At 39.4% G+C, this 16623-nt stretch overlaps 2 protein-coding genes across 11 annotated transcripts in view; one reads left to right on the top strand and one right to left on the bottom strand.

Moving 5' to 3' along the window:
- Window positions 1-16623, bottom strand: part of LOC131691421 (uncharacterized) — a 1322992-nt gene that overhangs the window by 450552 nt on the left and 855817 nt on the right. The window lies entirely within an intron of this gene.
- LOC131691422 (ras guanine nucleotide exchange factor R-like) lies at window positions 396-3094 on the top strand. Its single transcript, XM_058977803.1, has one exon. The coding sequence runs from the start codon at window positions 533-535 to the stop codon at window positions 2348-2350; it is 1818 nt and encodes a 605-aa protein (XP_058833786.1). The 5' UTR covers window positions 396-532; the 3' UTR covers window positions 2351-3094.

Below are 16623 nucleotides of genomic sequence, written 5' to 3'. Positions count from 1 at the left end.
TAATTGAGCTTAGATTTTGCTGCCTTATCCCTCTTGTTGGCCACTGATGCTCCTGCATCGAGTGATATTAACTGCCCGGTCTGCTGTTGCACTCGTCAGTTTTTGCCTCGTCTGGTCTCGTTCCGCAAGTTTGCAACATTGGCGCCCAACCAAAAAACCCTCATTCGCGCGTAGGATTCTAGTGCCGTTAAGTTGGTGATCAGTGATTTTTTAGCGAAAGGACGTGAAACACAGGAAAACAAACATGGATTTAGAGCATCTTTCTCCAGAGGAACTGGAGTTCGAGTTGATGGTAAGGACTGTAAAAGGAACGAAAGGCCAGGACCGCAAATGGAAAATTTCAAAACTACTACAAATTTTGAGTACAGAGGACGCCGGAGGAGCATCCGCACCAACATCATCAACGCACGTTCTCTCGGACGTCGATAGCATATATAAATGCCAAGCCAAACTTCCTCCAATTTTCCAAGTTTTGGAAGCCGCATTTCGCCAAAACGATGAAAATCAAGCGAGGTTATGCAGATCAAGGCTGATGCATTACAGATTTAGGCTTTCCATTATATCGGATCCGATGATCACATCCAATGCCAGCAAAACGATGGCCAAGATAAACAAGACTCTAGAGAAAATTGAACATTTTCTAGGGAATCTAGCTTCTGAGAAGGTGGAAGAAGAACTACCTGGAGATCCAGATACACTGCAAAGGCTGAAAATCGCGCAGCTTCAATCAAGCATAAAAGACGCATCACAGCAGCAACAACTATTAGAACAGGAACTCCAACAACAGTTGTCTGAACAACTGCAGCAAAATAAAGACGGTCAAATTCCGGAAGGACAATCAACACAGTACGAGCAACAATATCAACAGCAGAATTTACAGCAACAGCAGGAGTTGATAGGTCAACACCAACAGCAGCAGCAACGATACCAGCAACTTAGACTCGAACAACAAAGACAAGAACAACAACACCAGCAGTTGGTTAACCAGATGCAACAACAGCAACAGCAGTTAGAACAGCAGCTACACCAAGAGCAAGTTAGACGGCAGCAGATTGAGTTGCAGTTACAGGATCAACTAAATCGACGAATTCCAGTTTCGGGGTTTCAGAACAACTCAATCTCAGGATATTGGGATCCACAGCTCCACCAAGAATCAGGAATACTTCATCAGATACCAGGGTTGGACCATATTCCCCCTCACTTACGTGATGATTTCCTGCGGTTCTTAAGATCTCAAAACAGACCTAGTACACCTAGAACACCAAATCCACAACCAACCGCAAACAGGTTCACGCAGCCAGTACACAAATGGCCATTTGAATACGCTGGACAGCCCAACATCATACAGCTAGGTGAATTTCTGAATCAAGTGAATACCTATGCAGACACAGAAGGAATGGACGAGCAAACTCTGTTACGGTCCATCAAACATTTGCTAAAAGGGCGAGCACTTCAATGGTATACTCGTGCTTACCTTAGCCTTTCAACTTGGGAAATCTTCAAGGCCGAGATCAAACAGGAGTTTTTGCCGCCCAACTACTCAGAAATTGTAAAGCAGGACCTGTATTTGCGTTTTCAAGGTCCAAATGAACAGTTCACCAGCTTCTACAGAGATTTAGTGGCAGCTTTTGAGATTGTGGAACCGGCAATATCGGAATCCGAGAAACTCTTCATCATTAAATCTCACCTAAATTCCGATTTCTCGCCAATAGCTGCAGCTTCTCGAGCAAATAAAATTCGTGATCTAGTTGCCGTTTTCAGGGACTTTGAGGTCTCCAGATCTTACTCTTTACGAGCTCGTACCCCCTTCACATCTCGCACTGCTTGGACAAAACCTGAGCCCTCGATCTTTCAGCGTTCGACCACCAACAGAATGGACAATGCAAATCGTCCAACTTTCAACAGACAGTCATTTAGTACCGCCCAAGTCAACACGATGGAATCAAGTCAAGACATCGATGAAGAGCTAGATTCACTTCGTATTCAGGAGCGTGAAGTTTTGCAGCAAGACATGGCATTTCGGAATGAAGCGGCAGCAAATACAGTAGAAGAGGTTAATGCGGTTCGGATGCAAAATAACTGGAGAGAACGATTATCCACCAACACAGGCGAAAGCCCGGCTAGAGAAAACAACAACAATAACAGAGATCTTGCTTCTGCAATCGTATGTTGGCAATGCGAAAATTCTGGTCACACCTACCCGAGATGTCCCAATCCGAAGCGATACCTTTTCTGTTACAGTTGCGGCAAAAAAGGATGCACTACGCGTAACTGCGATGCTTGCATCTTGCGTTGGAAGCAATTGGACACTCAGCATTCGGGAAACCGGCACTGGGAGAACCCACAATAAGGGGCGTGAGGTCTCCCGATAAAGTAAATACCCCTTTATTAAACGATATTCCAGCCTTCTGTAAAGCAGACTCGATAATTATCGACCCCGACAACAAAGACAATCGTCCATATGCCGTTATTTCAATTCTAGGTCGGCAAATACGTGGACTTCTCGACAGTGGTGCCACATGCAGTCTCATTGGAGGATCCATTTCAAAAATTGCAACAGATTTAGGACTAACTAAATTTCCGGTCAACGGAGAAGTAAAAACTGCAGATAATTCAGCTCATCCAATATCGTTTTTCTCTCATGTGCCTATTTCGTATAACAACAAGAATATCACACTACCGATACTTTTCATCGAAACAATGCCACCTATTCTTATCTTGGGGATGGACTTTTGGTCCAAGTTTGGAGTGACACCAACCATTTGCGGAATCACCAACAACTTAGAAAGCGAAACATCGATCGTTGAAACGTTATCCAAGCAAGATAAGGAGAAGCTGCAGGCAGTAATTCGGAAATTTCCAACATCTCAGAATCAAGGACATTTGGGAAGAACAACATTGTACTACCACAAGATAGACACTGGAAATTCACCTCCATTCAAACAGAAATACTATCCAATGTCCAAGTTTATCCTGGATGATTTGAACAAGGAGGTAGACAGAATGCTGAATCTGGGGGTCATCGAAAACGCCGATTGCTGCCCATGGAATAATGCCACGGTCGCTGTGAAGAAAAAGGACGGCTCTATGAGATTATGCCTGGATGCCAGAAAGTTGAATTCTGTCATCGTCCAAGAGGCGTACCCTATTCCACAGATAGCCTCGATCGTAAATAACCTGAGCGGTTCGAAGTTCCTATCTTCAATAGATCTAGAATCTGCTTTTTGGCAAATACCGCTTGAACAGGAATCGAAACAGAAAACTGCATTCACTATCCCTCAGCGAGGACATTATCAGTTCACCGTAGTTCCATTCGGCCTTTCCACGGCCAGTCAAGCGCTATCTCGAGTCATGAATCATTTGTTCATTGATCTTGAACCAAAAGTTTTTGTGTATCTTGACGACTTGGTAATAGCCACGGAATCGTTTCAAGAACACCTGGAAATTCTGCAAGAAGTCGCACGAAGATTGAAGAATGCTGGTCTGACAATCAACGCAGAAAAATCAGTTTTCTGCAGGAAGAGCTTGAGGTACCTAGGATATGTGCTGAATGAAGAAGGTTGGCACGTAGATGAGGACAAAGTGGAAGCTATTAGTAAGTTCACCGCTCCAACGAATAAGAAGGAAGTGCAACGGTTCATCGGGATGTGCGGCTGGTACCGACGGTTCATCAAAGACTTCTCACAAACGGCAGTCCCGCTAACAGAACTCACCAAGGCAAAAACTAAATTCAAGTGGACGGAAGATTGCGAGAGAGCTTTCCAGTCACTCAAGTCACATCTAATCTCGGCACCAGTATTGGCAACTCCAAATTATTCCAAGCCGTTCGCAGTCGCCTGTGATGCAAGTGATGTCGCAATTGGAGGAGTACTCACGCAGGACTACAACGGAGGAGAGAAGGCTATTTCCTACTTTTCGCAAAAACTCTCATCAGCGGAAAGGAAGTATTCGGTAACACAGAGAGAGTGTCTTGCAGTCATTCGGTCGATCGAAAAGTTCCGAGGATACCTCGAAGGTACACATTTCACAGTGTACTGCGATCACTCAAGCTTAACCTACCTGAAAACGATGAAAAATCCTACACCGCTCCTAGCTCGATGGATTCTTCGTATGAACGCGTATTCCTTCGATATTAAGTTTCGTAAGGGAAGCTCAAACGTTGTTCCTGACTGCCTGAGTCGTGTGGAAATAGTCAACGCAATAGACGCTGCTCATTCAGGAACTTCTGATCCGTGGTTCGACAAACTACTGGAGGAGATTCAAACAGATTCGGATAGATTACCAGACTTTAGGATAATCGGAGATCAGTTATACAAAAACTGCATCATGAAGGATGAAACTGGAGGTAAATGTCATCGTTGGAAGAAGGTCATCCCTACGCATTTGCGCCAGGAGCTCATACATCGATATCATGATATACCTACAGCAGCTCACCTGGGGTGTGAGCGCACACTGCATCGCATTCAACGAGACCACTATTGGCCCCAAATGGCAACGGACATCCGCAAATATGTACAAACATGTGATGTTTGCAAGGCCAGCAAGGCTCCTAATACAACGCTGAAGCCCACGCTAGGAAATGCCAAACCGGCTCAGTTACCGTGGGAGCTGATATCGATCGATTGGGTAGGCCCTCTAACACGGTCGAAAAAGGGGAACACTGTACTTTTAGTGATTGTCGATTGGGTAACCAAATTTGTAATCACGGAACCCTTTCGCACAGCAAATGCCCAAAAGATGTCCGATTTTTTGGAGCACTACGTGTTTCATCGATTCTCGACACCAAGGATCATCGTTTCGGATTCTGGCTCTCAATTCCTCTCTCAGGCATTCCAATCACTGCTTAAAAGATACAACGTTATCCACATGAGAACCGCATTCTACACTCCGATGTGTAACGCAGCTGAGCGGACCAATCGTACGCTGATCACTTGCGTAAGATCTCTCTTGGATGATGACCAACGAAACTGGGATGTACACATTCAGCAAGTAGTATGCGCAATCAACACAGCAAAGCACGAATCTCTTGGATGTAGTCCCCACTACTGCAATTTCGGAAGAGATCACATCTTATTCACCAATCAATACCCCCTGGCTAAGCTGAATTCCGCTGAGGATCCCGTCGAGGCACAAAAGTTACGAATCGCAGCAGCACAAAACATACAACATTTCGTAATATCCAGGATCAAGGCAGCCCACGATAGCAGCAAGCAGCGTTACGATCTTCGAGCACGACACCGAGGGTTCACTGTAGGCGAAATAGTATGGAGACGATCGTTCGAATTGTCGAGCGCATCTGAACATCGAACAAAAAAACTCGGCGCGAAATTCATACCCTGCATCGTACGACAAGTCCAAGGATGCAACAACTACAGGTTGGAGGATATAAAAACTTCAAAAACCGGTGTCTATCATGCCAAAGACATCAAAGCAGACTAATCTTCAAAAGTCAAGCTATGTACGCAGTTTAACTGTCGACCAAGAGCGATTATGCAACAAAAACTGGTGCTGTTGACCGATTAGTGGCCCGCACTATGATTATTGAAACCCTATCGGCAGCAGTCACTACGGAATGCTTACCGTTCACAGCTTCGATCAACACATCTTTCGAGTCTAAAAGTTGCTGCTGAAACACCTGGGATAAAGGAAACTCGTAAGACGGGACATGCATCGGGAGAGAAAGCGATAGTGAATCCAGAGGCATAAAGCGTGGAATTTCAACATACCAGTCAGCCGAAACAGTTTCAGCATTCCCCACCAGAAAAAGCGTACCCGCACTAGCCGATCGTGAGAAATCGCACCCTTCTTTGGCAAGGTGATAGAGGGTAGCATAACTCACCACATCCCAGAAAAAGATCAGTCACTCACGTAGGGTTGCGCATATACGACAAAACGCAAGCGCAAAATGCTCTCAAAACAATTTATTACCATTAAGCTCATACCGTACAGTATAGTATCAGTAATTTCTAGTTCGAACATTTAAATTGTATTTTCTCGGCGTAATTTCTGGCGCCCAACATAAAATAGTAACACAGGTGTTGAAGATGCGATTGGCCCTAGGATTAGATAGACAGTAAGGTAGAAATAGAACTCTTCCGCTGAGCTTAATCAGCGGTGATACAATAAATTTCTTGGACGATCTGGCACCAACAGGTGTAGCAAGAAGTACAGTTACCGTTAGCTAATAAGTTCTGTATTGGCGCATCGTGAACGAAGGAAGCAGCAATCATCGATGTCCAGTTTGGAGAAAATTTGTTCGAGATTGTGTAATGTAAGAATCAATCAGCCTCTTCAAGATCTTACATCAACATTCATACGAAATTTTTGCGGATGCGAGCCTCCGCAAAAATTTCGTTGCGGCTTGTGTGATGTTGTGTTACATTTCGAGATTCGGTCGACGAAATACAAAAATATTTCTCAGAGTGCACAATTAGAGCCAGAACGCAGACAGTTCTAAAAGAGATGCACGATCTATCTTTCACACGATATGATCAAACATATATCGATCCCGCTCTCGTACCGCAACGAGGATCTTTGGCCTCAAAGCCGCATGGATAGATACAATTAAAACAGTCTGAACAAAAGTGGTGTGTGGTGAACAGTGCATGCTGTTAATGGTTTCGGTACGTGAGGAACTAAGCCCATCGGATCGCAAATTTCTACTCTGAGCAGCTATTAAACGATTCAAGGCATACACGTCATTTCGGCAAACGAACACGTGGAAATCGATCACCCTGAAATCCATTGTGATCACGTGAATCATCCCTAAAAGGTAACACTCAATACTACCAACTTCATGCCTATTCTAACGTGTTGGTTACAGCCTTCTTGCATGTTCGGATGATATCTGGGCCGTAGAATTGATTGAAAACCACGTACGGTTTAGTCGGAAAGAATTCCATTGCAGCCTGATATCTCAAGGTTATAGGTAATCCGACATAACCATCAAATCTGAATGAGTTTTAATCGTTTCGCATCATCTAGAAGCACACGGAAAGAGCCAAGAGAGGCTGTGCAGGATCACTCAATATCATCAAATTGCATGCGATACCACGAGTCATTAGCACAAGAAAGAAAAGCCCTTCAACAGGTACAATAGTTTGTGTATGACTGGCTGACAAATCTCAAACAACGAGACAAAACCTCGTCAGAGGGCTTTTATTTTCAGGCTAAACAGTCAACTCTCACCCGTACGACAACGATCGTGCGACGGTTGCTGCTGAGCGGCGATACCGATCCTGGGCAGTTAGTGCGAAGCAGAGCAGACCACAACCACTCCACCCTTTTCCTCGAGCCACATGATCCACCATACCCATAGAGCGAGAGGCCGGCGAGATCACTAACGTATGCGTGGTCGCGCCACAAACTACAACGAGTGCGTAGGAGTCGCGCAACAAATAATACACACGAGTGCGAAACACGGTACCGCCGAGTATCACGTGACAGACTGCGGTGCATTCGGGTCGCGGACGCGGCGAGACAGCGAACGTTAATGCAGCTGTACTACAAGGAGAGAAGTCAATCGGTCGCATGACATAACGGGTGCGACGCTTCGAAGGCGGAGAATGCAGAGCAGAAGTAGCAGGAAAACGGGGCCCCCACCGACACAATGCAGTACAAGGCGCTGAAGATCTAGTGAAAGTAGATTGTATGTATTAAGTAGATGTAAGCTCATGTTATTACAGACAGTTTATTGTTAAGCAGAAATCTCTACTGTGCCTCGCATGTGTTATTTTGCTTAATTGAGCTTAGATTTTGCTGCCTTATCCCTCTTGTTGGCCACTGATGCTCCTGCATCGAGTGATATTAACTGCCCGGTCTGCTGTTGCACTCGTCAGTTTTTGCCTCGTCTGGTCTCGTTCCGCAAGTTTGCAACAATGTGCCAGTCTGGGACGCCCTGGCAAGCCGTGACCACCCCTATATTTTTCTTATTTATATCTGTTTGAAAACTATTGATGTGCAAGTTTAATACATTTTCCTCTCTCTCATTCACAGTAGAATCTCACCAACCTATCCCTGTATCTACAATATGGCATTGCTTCACGAGTCTTTGGTGCATACCCTTCTTGATAACCGTCTATCCAGAACATCATGACATACCTCACATGCAGATGATATAGAGAACATCATGACAGCATCAGAGTGCCAATAATTATCCGAAATATCGACCCTCCCCTCGCCCCTGCGATTACAGGCTGGAAACTACAACACTACAACAAAGTGTGCATATCCGCCACAATGATCAATCAGCAAACGACGATGTCAATTACACAATATGTATCCCACTTCCTACCTTTTTCCTTTACTTACATAAGAGGAGAGCAAGCCGCCCCTAAATACGGCTTTCCCTTCCCCCACTAACATGTAACATGTAATTTTAAAAAAATGAATTATCGGCCTCGTTAAGCTACAGCATTTGGCCTAAATAAACGTATTTAAGATTAAAAAAATATGGGCATTATCGAAAGGAAATGTGAAGAATTCTTTGCCTTCTGCAGAGTAAGAGTTGGGCGTTGCACCAAGTCTACCGCATGGTCTATGGTAGAACATAACTCATCATCATGTTTTACCACCGTCGCCGGCGATACTACATGGGATAGTGGCAGGACTCAGAGAATCGCTCAAATCAGCATAGGACAACATCAGTGCTAGAAATCTCAAACCAAATCAATGGGAAAGCGAAAAAATGGCCCATAAAATAGACATACAAACGAATTATTGCTAATACGCTGTTAATAAAATATCTAAATTCCTCAATCAATGCATTGTGGAGGGAAAAGGGGTTATATATTGTACTGAGCCAAAAAATCGATTTTTTTTAATCGATTTGAAGTTTATACTTTACTCAAATTTCCAACGCGACTGAGAACTAAGAAATCAACGCTTTTTCTTGAAAAGGGCGATACTAGCAATGATACCATTCAAAGAAAATCAACAGTGAATATTTCCAGACTTGGTTTTATTTCCTATTTAAGAACTATTTTGTTTTTTACATCCTAGATTGCATGATTCAGTGATCGAAACCCAAAACTTCATAAAGTATTTGAAATTATTATTATTATTCATAAAGTATTTGAAAAATTTGTTTTTGCTATTGAAATTGACAAAATGATAGGCGATTGTTTACTTTTTCGGTCCCAGCTATCAGCATTGAAGTATCGCCCTTACGTTTTGCCTTTCTCAATAGAAAGGTATTGCAATTGCTCTGAAAACCGATTTTTTAACGGAGGCCCGGAGGGCCGAGTGACATATACCATTTGATTCAGTTCGTCGAGTTCGGCAAATGTCTGTGCGTGTGTATGTATGTATGTGTGTATGTGCGTCTGTGTGTGTATATATGACCAAAAATGTCACTCATTTTTCTCAGAGATGGCTGAACCGATTTTGACAAACTTTGTCTCAAATGAAAAGTGCAACGTTCCCATAGGCTGCTATTGAATTTCTGATGGATCCGACTCCCGGTTCCGGAATTACAGGGTGGAGAGAACGATCACGCAGAAAATGTCGATTTTAATAAATTCTGCAATGAATGTATAAAGGTGAAAAATTTTCCAAAATATGACCACAACTGCTTCGATTTGTAGTACTAGGTCACTAACATCCATTCAAAGTCTCTTTGGCCACATTGGCCACCATCATCGGTTCTGGAAGCCCCTGTGGAAGTATCCAAATTCAGAATAACATATCCAAATTCAGAATAACATTCACATCGGTTAGTCTCAAATGAAAGGTGTCGTAAATGGCTACTTAATTTCATCTCGATCCGACTTGCGGTTCCGGAGTTACAGGTTGTGGCGTGCGATCACATAGCAAATTGTGATTGAAACCGATACTCCGATGAAAGCAAAAAAGGTAAAAAATTCGCTAAAATGTCTCTCAAACAACTTAAATTTGCTGTTCTAGGTCACCGACGGCCAACCAAACTTTTGTTCACTACATTGACCACCATAGACGGTTCAGGAAGTGCCCGGGAAAAGCGGCCATCTTTCAAAATTGACGAACTCACATCAGTTTTACTGAAATGGTTGGGCCGATTTTCACAAACTTAGTCCCAAATGATAGCAATAATATGCCCACAGATGTCTACAAAATTTCGCACGGATCGCTTATATGGTTCCGGAAATATAGAGTGAACCGTCCGGCCACATATATTTGAAATTTCAGAAATCGGTATTTTTGATGCCAAACATCTTTAAAATGTATGAAACGTCGAGATTTTATGTTATCACGAAATTTTTTTTTTTTTAAATCGACTTTTTGGGACTTTGCCGATTTCGCACCTTTTGCCTTTCTCATATAGAAAGGTTATGCAATCACTCTGAAAAACGTCAACCTAATCCCGGCCCGGAGGGCCGAGTGTCATATCCCATTCGACTCAGTTCGTCGAGATCGGAAAAAGTCTGTATGTGTGTGTATGTGTGTGTATGTGTGTTTATTAGGGTGACAATGATTTATATGAAAAAAAAATTCGCAACCTACACCCCCTAGCGTCGTTCCAAATCATGAAAAAATGATACTGTCCAAATTTGAGCGAAATCGGTTAACTCTAACCCCTCCTCCAAAGAGCTTAAAGTTTGTATGGGATTTTTGGCCAAAATGTATGGGGAAACACTCGCAGTTCACAAGCTAGAGGTCGCTGTAAACTTCCGCTTACTGACTTAGGAAGGAGTTAAGCTTTTGAAGGTATGCTGAACAAGTTTGTCGAAGACTGCAAGACAATCCAACCAACCGTTAAAGAGTTATTAACGTTTAAAGTTGGATACTGCTGCTTAACATTCGCAAAGGGCGTACTCCGCTTATCTCATGTATGTGAACCACATGCAAAGGTGGGGCAAGGTTAGGAGAAACTCATATATGTCTGAAACGATAAGAGATAGAAAGCTATGATGTTCCACAAAGTTGTAGAGGAATAAAAGCACTTTTTGGTTTCACTGGAAAGTTTCAGGATTTCTCCGCAAGGTGGCGGTAGTGAGCCAAGTAATTTAAAGGGAATACTCCCATCTGTATAACGGTAAGAGATGGAGCATATGAAAGTTATATAAAGTTGTAGAGTAGCTAAAAAATATTTTCTATTCTCATTTGAATAATGCAGAATTCTATCACATGGTGGCGCCAGTGAGCAAAATTAATTCAAGGTAATACTCCTATCCATACAATGGCAAGAGATAGTGCAATCTGATGTTATGCGAAGCTATATAGTATTTCAAAGGATTTCGTATCTCGTTGTAAAAATAGAATTTAGGCCGCTTAGTGGTGCAAACAGCATAGAGTATGAATATATTTAAATACACCTTTTGAATGTTTTCTAATTTTTTCGAATTTTTACTCCTATTTCTTGTGCAGAGACTCTTTTATTATACATAACATGTTACAAAGTTTTCTTAAGACTATCATGCTATGATAAAACCTATATTCTTAAATTTCTTCGTAACCCCATTTATATTTCTCCTGTTGCATTCATTTATATAGCATTTTTAATTTTTTTTAACTAACTGTTGACTAACTTTAATAGCGGTTAGCTTGAATCTAGTTGGTACCGCCACACGGTACTATCTTTGAATTTAGGCCTGAGTTTACTACGTTCCAATTGAATTTTGAATTGAAAAGTTACAACGCTGCTATTGAATTTCTAATTGAGCCGACATCCGGTTTCAGAATTACAGGGTGATGAGTACGAACACACAGTAAATCCCGATTTCAACGTATTCGGCGATGGATGTAAATTTTTTCCAAAAGGCGAAAATTTTTCCAATATGTGACCACAACTGCTTGGATTTGTAGTTCTAGGTCACTAACAGTCATTCAAAGCCTCTTTGGCCACATTGGCAACCATCGACGGTTCCAAAAGCCGCAGCGGAAGTATTCAAAGTCAAAATAACAGTTACATCAATTTCTCAGTGATTACCGGACCGATTTGACCAAACTTAATCCCCAATGAACCCCAAAAACTGTTATTAAATTTTATTTCGATCCGAATTCCGGTAGCGGTGTTACGGGTTGTGGAATGTGGTCACAGAGAAAACTCCCATTCAAACCGATAGCGCTATGAATGCAAAAAGGATTTTTTTTTCCCTAAAATAGGAGCCAAACATCTTGCATTTGTAGTTCTAGGTTACTGACGGCCCATAGAAATTTTGTTGGCCACATCAAGATCCATCCGAAAATATTTAAAATCGTGACCGACCATCTTCGATTCCTACTTTACCCGTTTCACTGACATGGAAGACTGAACATTTTTCACAATTAGAAAGATTTTTTCGACTCAAGAGGAATTTTTTAAAAGGGCGTAGACATTTCTACGTGCCATAATTTCAAAAATGTTTGATTCGATTACTGTATTTTATACAGCAAAACTTTCTAAGAATGAGCTACAGAGAATGAACATTTCTGTACGAAAAAAATATACACTGAAAAAAATGTTGTGTCATTTTCCACAAAAACAAAAATTGCGCTAAAAATTTAAATTGCAAATAAAAATAATTTTTTCTAATTTTTTATTATTGTCATCAAAAACTTAAAGAGAAAAGAAATATTTTGAACGTGATTGTATGATGAAAAACTTATCGCCAAAAATTAACAATAGCTTTACACATGTTTTTGTTTAATTTCATGCTAATTGACATATACAACTGTAATTTTATTTCAGAATATAATTCTAAATATCGTTTTAAATTATAATGCATTTAACAAAAATCTTCCGAAATGCGATAGTTTTCGAGGTATTTGGAATTTTGTTCCAACAAAAAAGCTAATTCGTGTGATTACGCCTTTTTTAATAGATATTTGCGTTACCCCATCATTAAATGTCAAAAATCTAATGCTTATCGTTTTAAAGACGTAAAAGAAACTTTTTCAGTGTATTTGGACCATGGACAAGCTTTCAAAAAAAATGTCCTAACTACAACTTTTGACATATTTCCATGATTCATACTATTTGCATTCAAAAATACAATTTTCTTTTTGAATATGATTCTAAACACCATTTTAAATCAAAATGCTCATGACAAAATTTTTCTGAAATGTAGTAGTTCTAGAAATGTTTCAAATTTTGTTTTAACTTCACAATTATTTTATTTCATTGAGACCATTTCGCGTTTGTCCATCAACAACAATCCTTTGAATTCAAGGCGATATTGTAACCCATTTGAAAGCTACATGAAAAAAGCATGATCGTATGATCGAACTATTTAGTTTAATCATCAGATCCTTTAATTGAATAGAATTTTGATTGTTTTCGTATCGCTTTCAAATGGTTTACAATATCGCCTTGATGTCAAAAAGAAAGTTACAGGAAATGTTATGGGCCTTTTGAAAAACCGATTGTTGTTGATGGAGATACGCGAATAACTTCTGAAAAGGTAGTAATATAACAAAAGAATTGTGTTTTTAAAACAAAATTTAAAATATCTCGAGAACTACTACATCTACATTACAGAATTTTTTTGTTATTAGCATTTTGATTTAAAATTGCGTTAAAAATCATATTCAAAAAATGTATTTTTGACTACAAATAGTAATAATTATGAAAAAATGTCAAAAGTTGTTGTAAGAAAAACTTTTTTATTGAAAGCTTCTCCATGATCCAAATATACTGAAAAAATTTCTTTTGCCTCTTCGAAACGATAAACATTAGATTTTTTATATTTTATGATGGGGTAAGGCAAATAACTTTTTAAAAGGACATAACCAGTCGAAATTGTTTCTGTTGGAACAAAATTCCAAATACTATCGCATTTTGGAAGATTTTTGTTAAATGCATTTTGATTTAAAATGATACTTAGAATTATATTCTGAAAAAAAATTTGTATGTCAATTAGTATGAAATTTAAAAACATGTATAAAGTTATTGTTCTCTATCATACAATCATATTTATTTTTTTTTCTCTTTAGGTTTTGGTTGACAGAATATAAAAAAATAGCAAAAATGTTTTTTTGCATTTTAAATTTAAAAATTAATTTTTGTTTTTGTGAAAAATTACACTTTTTTCAGTGCATTTTTTTGTACAGAAATATTCATTCCCTGTAACTCGTTCTTAGAAAGTATTGCTGTATAAAACACAGTAATCGAACAAAAAAAATGAAATTTATGCACGTAGAAATATCTACGCCCTTTTGAAAAATTGCTTTTGCATCAAATTATTGCAATTGTCAAAGAAAATCATGGAGATTCATAAACCGAACACAACTTCAAAGTTTCGTTCGAATCAACGATGGTCACACGAAAAAATCCGTTCATAAATTCATGAACAAAAGGTCACGATTTCATGAACTGGACGATTTACGAAAACCGTGACAAAGTTCCTGAAATTATGAATAATAAACCTCGTATTCATGAAACTATTTGTATTTTCTAAAAACAAGCTCGCCCCGAATATATACATGGCGTTACATTAGAATGTTTGGGTGGGTTACTGTTGTTGTTTATTTTTTATTGTGATTCTTGTTCATGATTTGGGAATACACAGTCGACAGTCAAACGTTGTTCATGATTTCAAGAGCTTATTCGCGATTCTTGTGCATTCTCATGACGTTAGCGGGATTAAAGTTCATGATTTCAAGATCTTAGTCGCGATGTTCGTAATTTTCATCCACGTTATCGTGATATTTTAGTCATAAATAGAGTGATTCATGTTCACGAGTTCGTGATCTTTGTCACGATTTTAAATATTTTTGTCACGAGTTGTGTAATTTGTGCTCATGATTTCAGGATCTTAGTAGCGATTTTTGTAACTTCTGTTCATGTTATCGTGATATTTTAGTCATGAATAGAGCAATTCATGTTCATGATTTCAGGATCTTGGTCACGATTTTAGATATTTTTGTTACTAGTTGTGTAACTTGTGTTCATGATTTCAGCATCTTAGTCACGATTTTTGTAATTTCTGTTCATGTTATCATGATAATTTATTTTAGAGCTTACTTTCAAAGAGTAATGTAACTAATGTTCATGATATCAGCAGTTTTATCATTGTATTCGTAAATTCTCTTCGCCTTATCATGATCTATTATTTTTTGGTTACCACTGGTTTTTTTACTCGGAATAATGTGACAATATGAACTGGATCATTAAAATAAGACTCATTCGTGACATCTGCTTTTGTGAATTATATCACGCACACTATTTGAGGTTCTCAGTGCAGTTTTCGTTTTCTGTCCGGACATCACAATGAACCTTATCAAATGAATAACGATGTTCTAGGTTTTAATATTTTTTATATCTACTGCTCGCACCTATTACTGGTCGCTAGCAACTGGGTATTTCATTAAAAAGTGTATGGAACAAAACTGATTGCACGAATAATACTCCAACTTTTGTGATAGAGTTCACGTAAAAATTTCATTACCATGTTGCATGAAATTGTAAATGATTAGGGATATCTTCTAAATATCACAAGCACGCAAATAAATACTAGATAGTTCGTAAATCATGTACTAAGAATCATGAACCAGTTCACGAACACATGAATATTTTATGATTTCGTGAACTTTTTCACGAAAACGAATAAGTTGTGACTATTATACTAGGTATCATGAACCGGTTTATGAAAACATGAATAATATTTCATGATGTCGTGAACTATTTTACGAGCACGGATACTGAATCGTAACTAATATATTAGGAATCATGAACCAGTTCACGAATGCATGAATAATATTTGATGATTTTGTGAACCATTTCACGAGCACGGATATTGGATTGGAACTAATATACTAGGAATCATGAATTAGTTCACGAGAATTGAATGGGTTCATGAATAAAATTCCGAATTTCGTGAAATAGTTCACGAAAAAATAGCCAGAATATTTCGATGTTGTGAACTATTGTTCCTATAACTATGAAAAAAATCATGAGTCAACCTTTGGTTTTATGAATAATGTTCATAAAGTTGTGAACTAGTTCTTGGCGGAAACCGTGACCGAAGTTCACAAGACAAAATCAAATATTTCCACAAATGAAAGCGTTATGCGTGCGTTACTGAAGGGAAATTGAACATAATTATAAAAGCCATGATTTTTAGTCAAGGTCCTGTTTTCGTAACGTAAAGAATTCAATTCACGACTTTGGGAACAATTTTTTTCCGTGTATATTTTGTGGTCGGCCGGTTTCTCGTGGAATCCTTCAATACAATCAGGCCACTTGGATAAGCACCCCACCAAGATCCAGTTATTGTTCGAAGTAAATTTATCCTTTGTTAGCACTTCGTTTAGCCTACCCATTTGCCTTATGAATCGAACTAAATTTTGAGATATTTGAAGGCAAGGACTTAGGCTACCGTTCTATCGGCCAGCTGAAGCTGAAGCTGAGCTGAATTACGCTTCATTGAAAAAATTACCAGCTCTGTTTTCCCCGTAGATAAATCGATTCCCCTTCTTTAAAGCCTTTTTTGAAAAATTATTCAAGCTGTCTTGCAGTGGTTATTGTAATTTTAGAGTACATGGGTTGACAATACAATCAATTACATTATCAATGTCATTAACATGTGTGTGATTTTCTGGCAGTAAATTGTATAATTAATTATTTAATTTTGGTGAAAGACCACATTCATGTAGATTCAACGAGATTGTAAATCAATGTAAACTGAGTTGAACTTTCCTTTACCTAAGCACACGGACGCCATTTGA

This window comes from Topomyia yanbarensis, chromosome 3 (genome assembly GCF_030247195.1).
Source record: "Topomyia yanbarensis strain Yona2022 chromosome 3, ASM3024719v1, whole genome shotgun sequence".
Classification (NCBI taxonomy): Eukaryota; Metazoa; Arthropoda; class Insecta; order Diptera; family Culicidae; genus Topomyia; species Topomyia yanbarensis.
The sequence above is the reverse complement of the archived record's forward strand: the minus strand, read 5'-3'. Positions and strand labels throughout refer to the sequence as shown.

Excerpts from the sequence above, each read along its gene's own strand:
- LOC131691422 (XM_058977803.1), top strand. The coding sequence starts at position 533 with ATGCATTACAGATTTAGGCTTTCCATTATATCGGATCCGATGATCACA.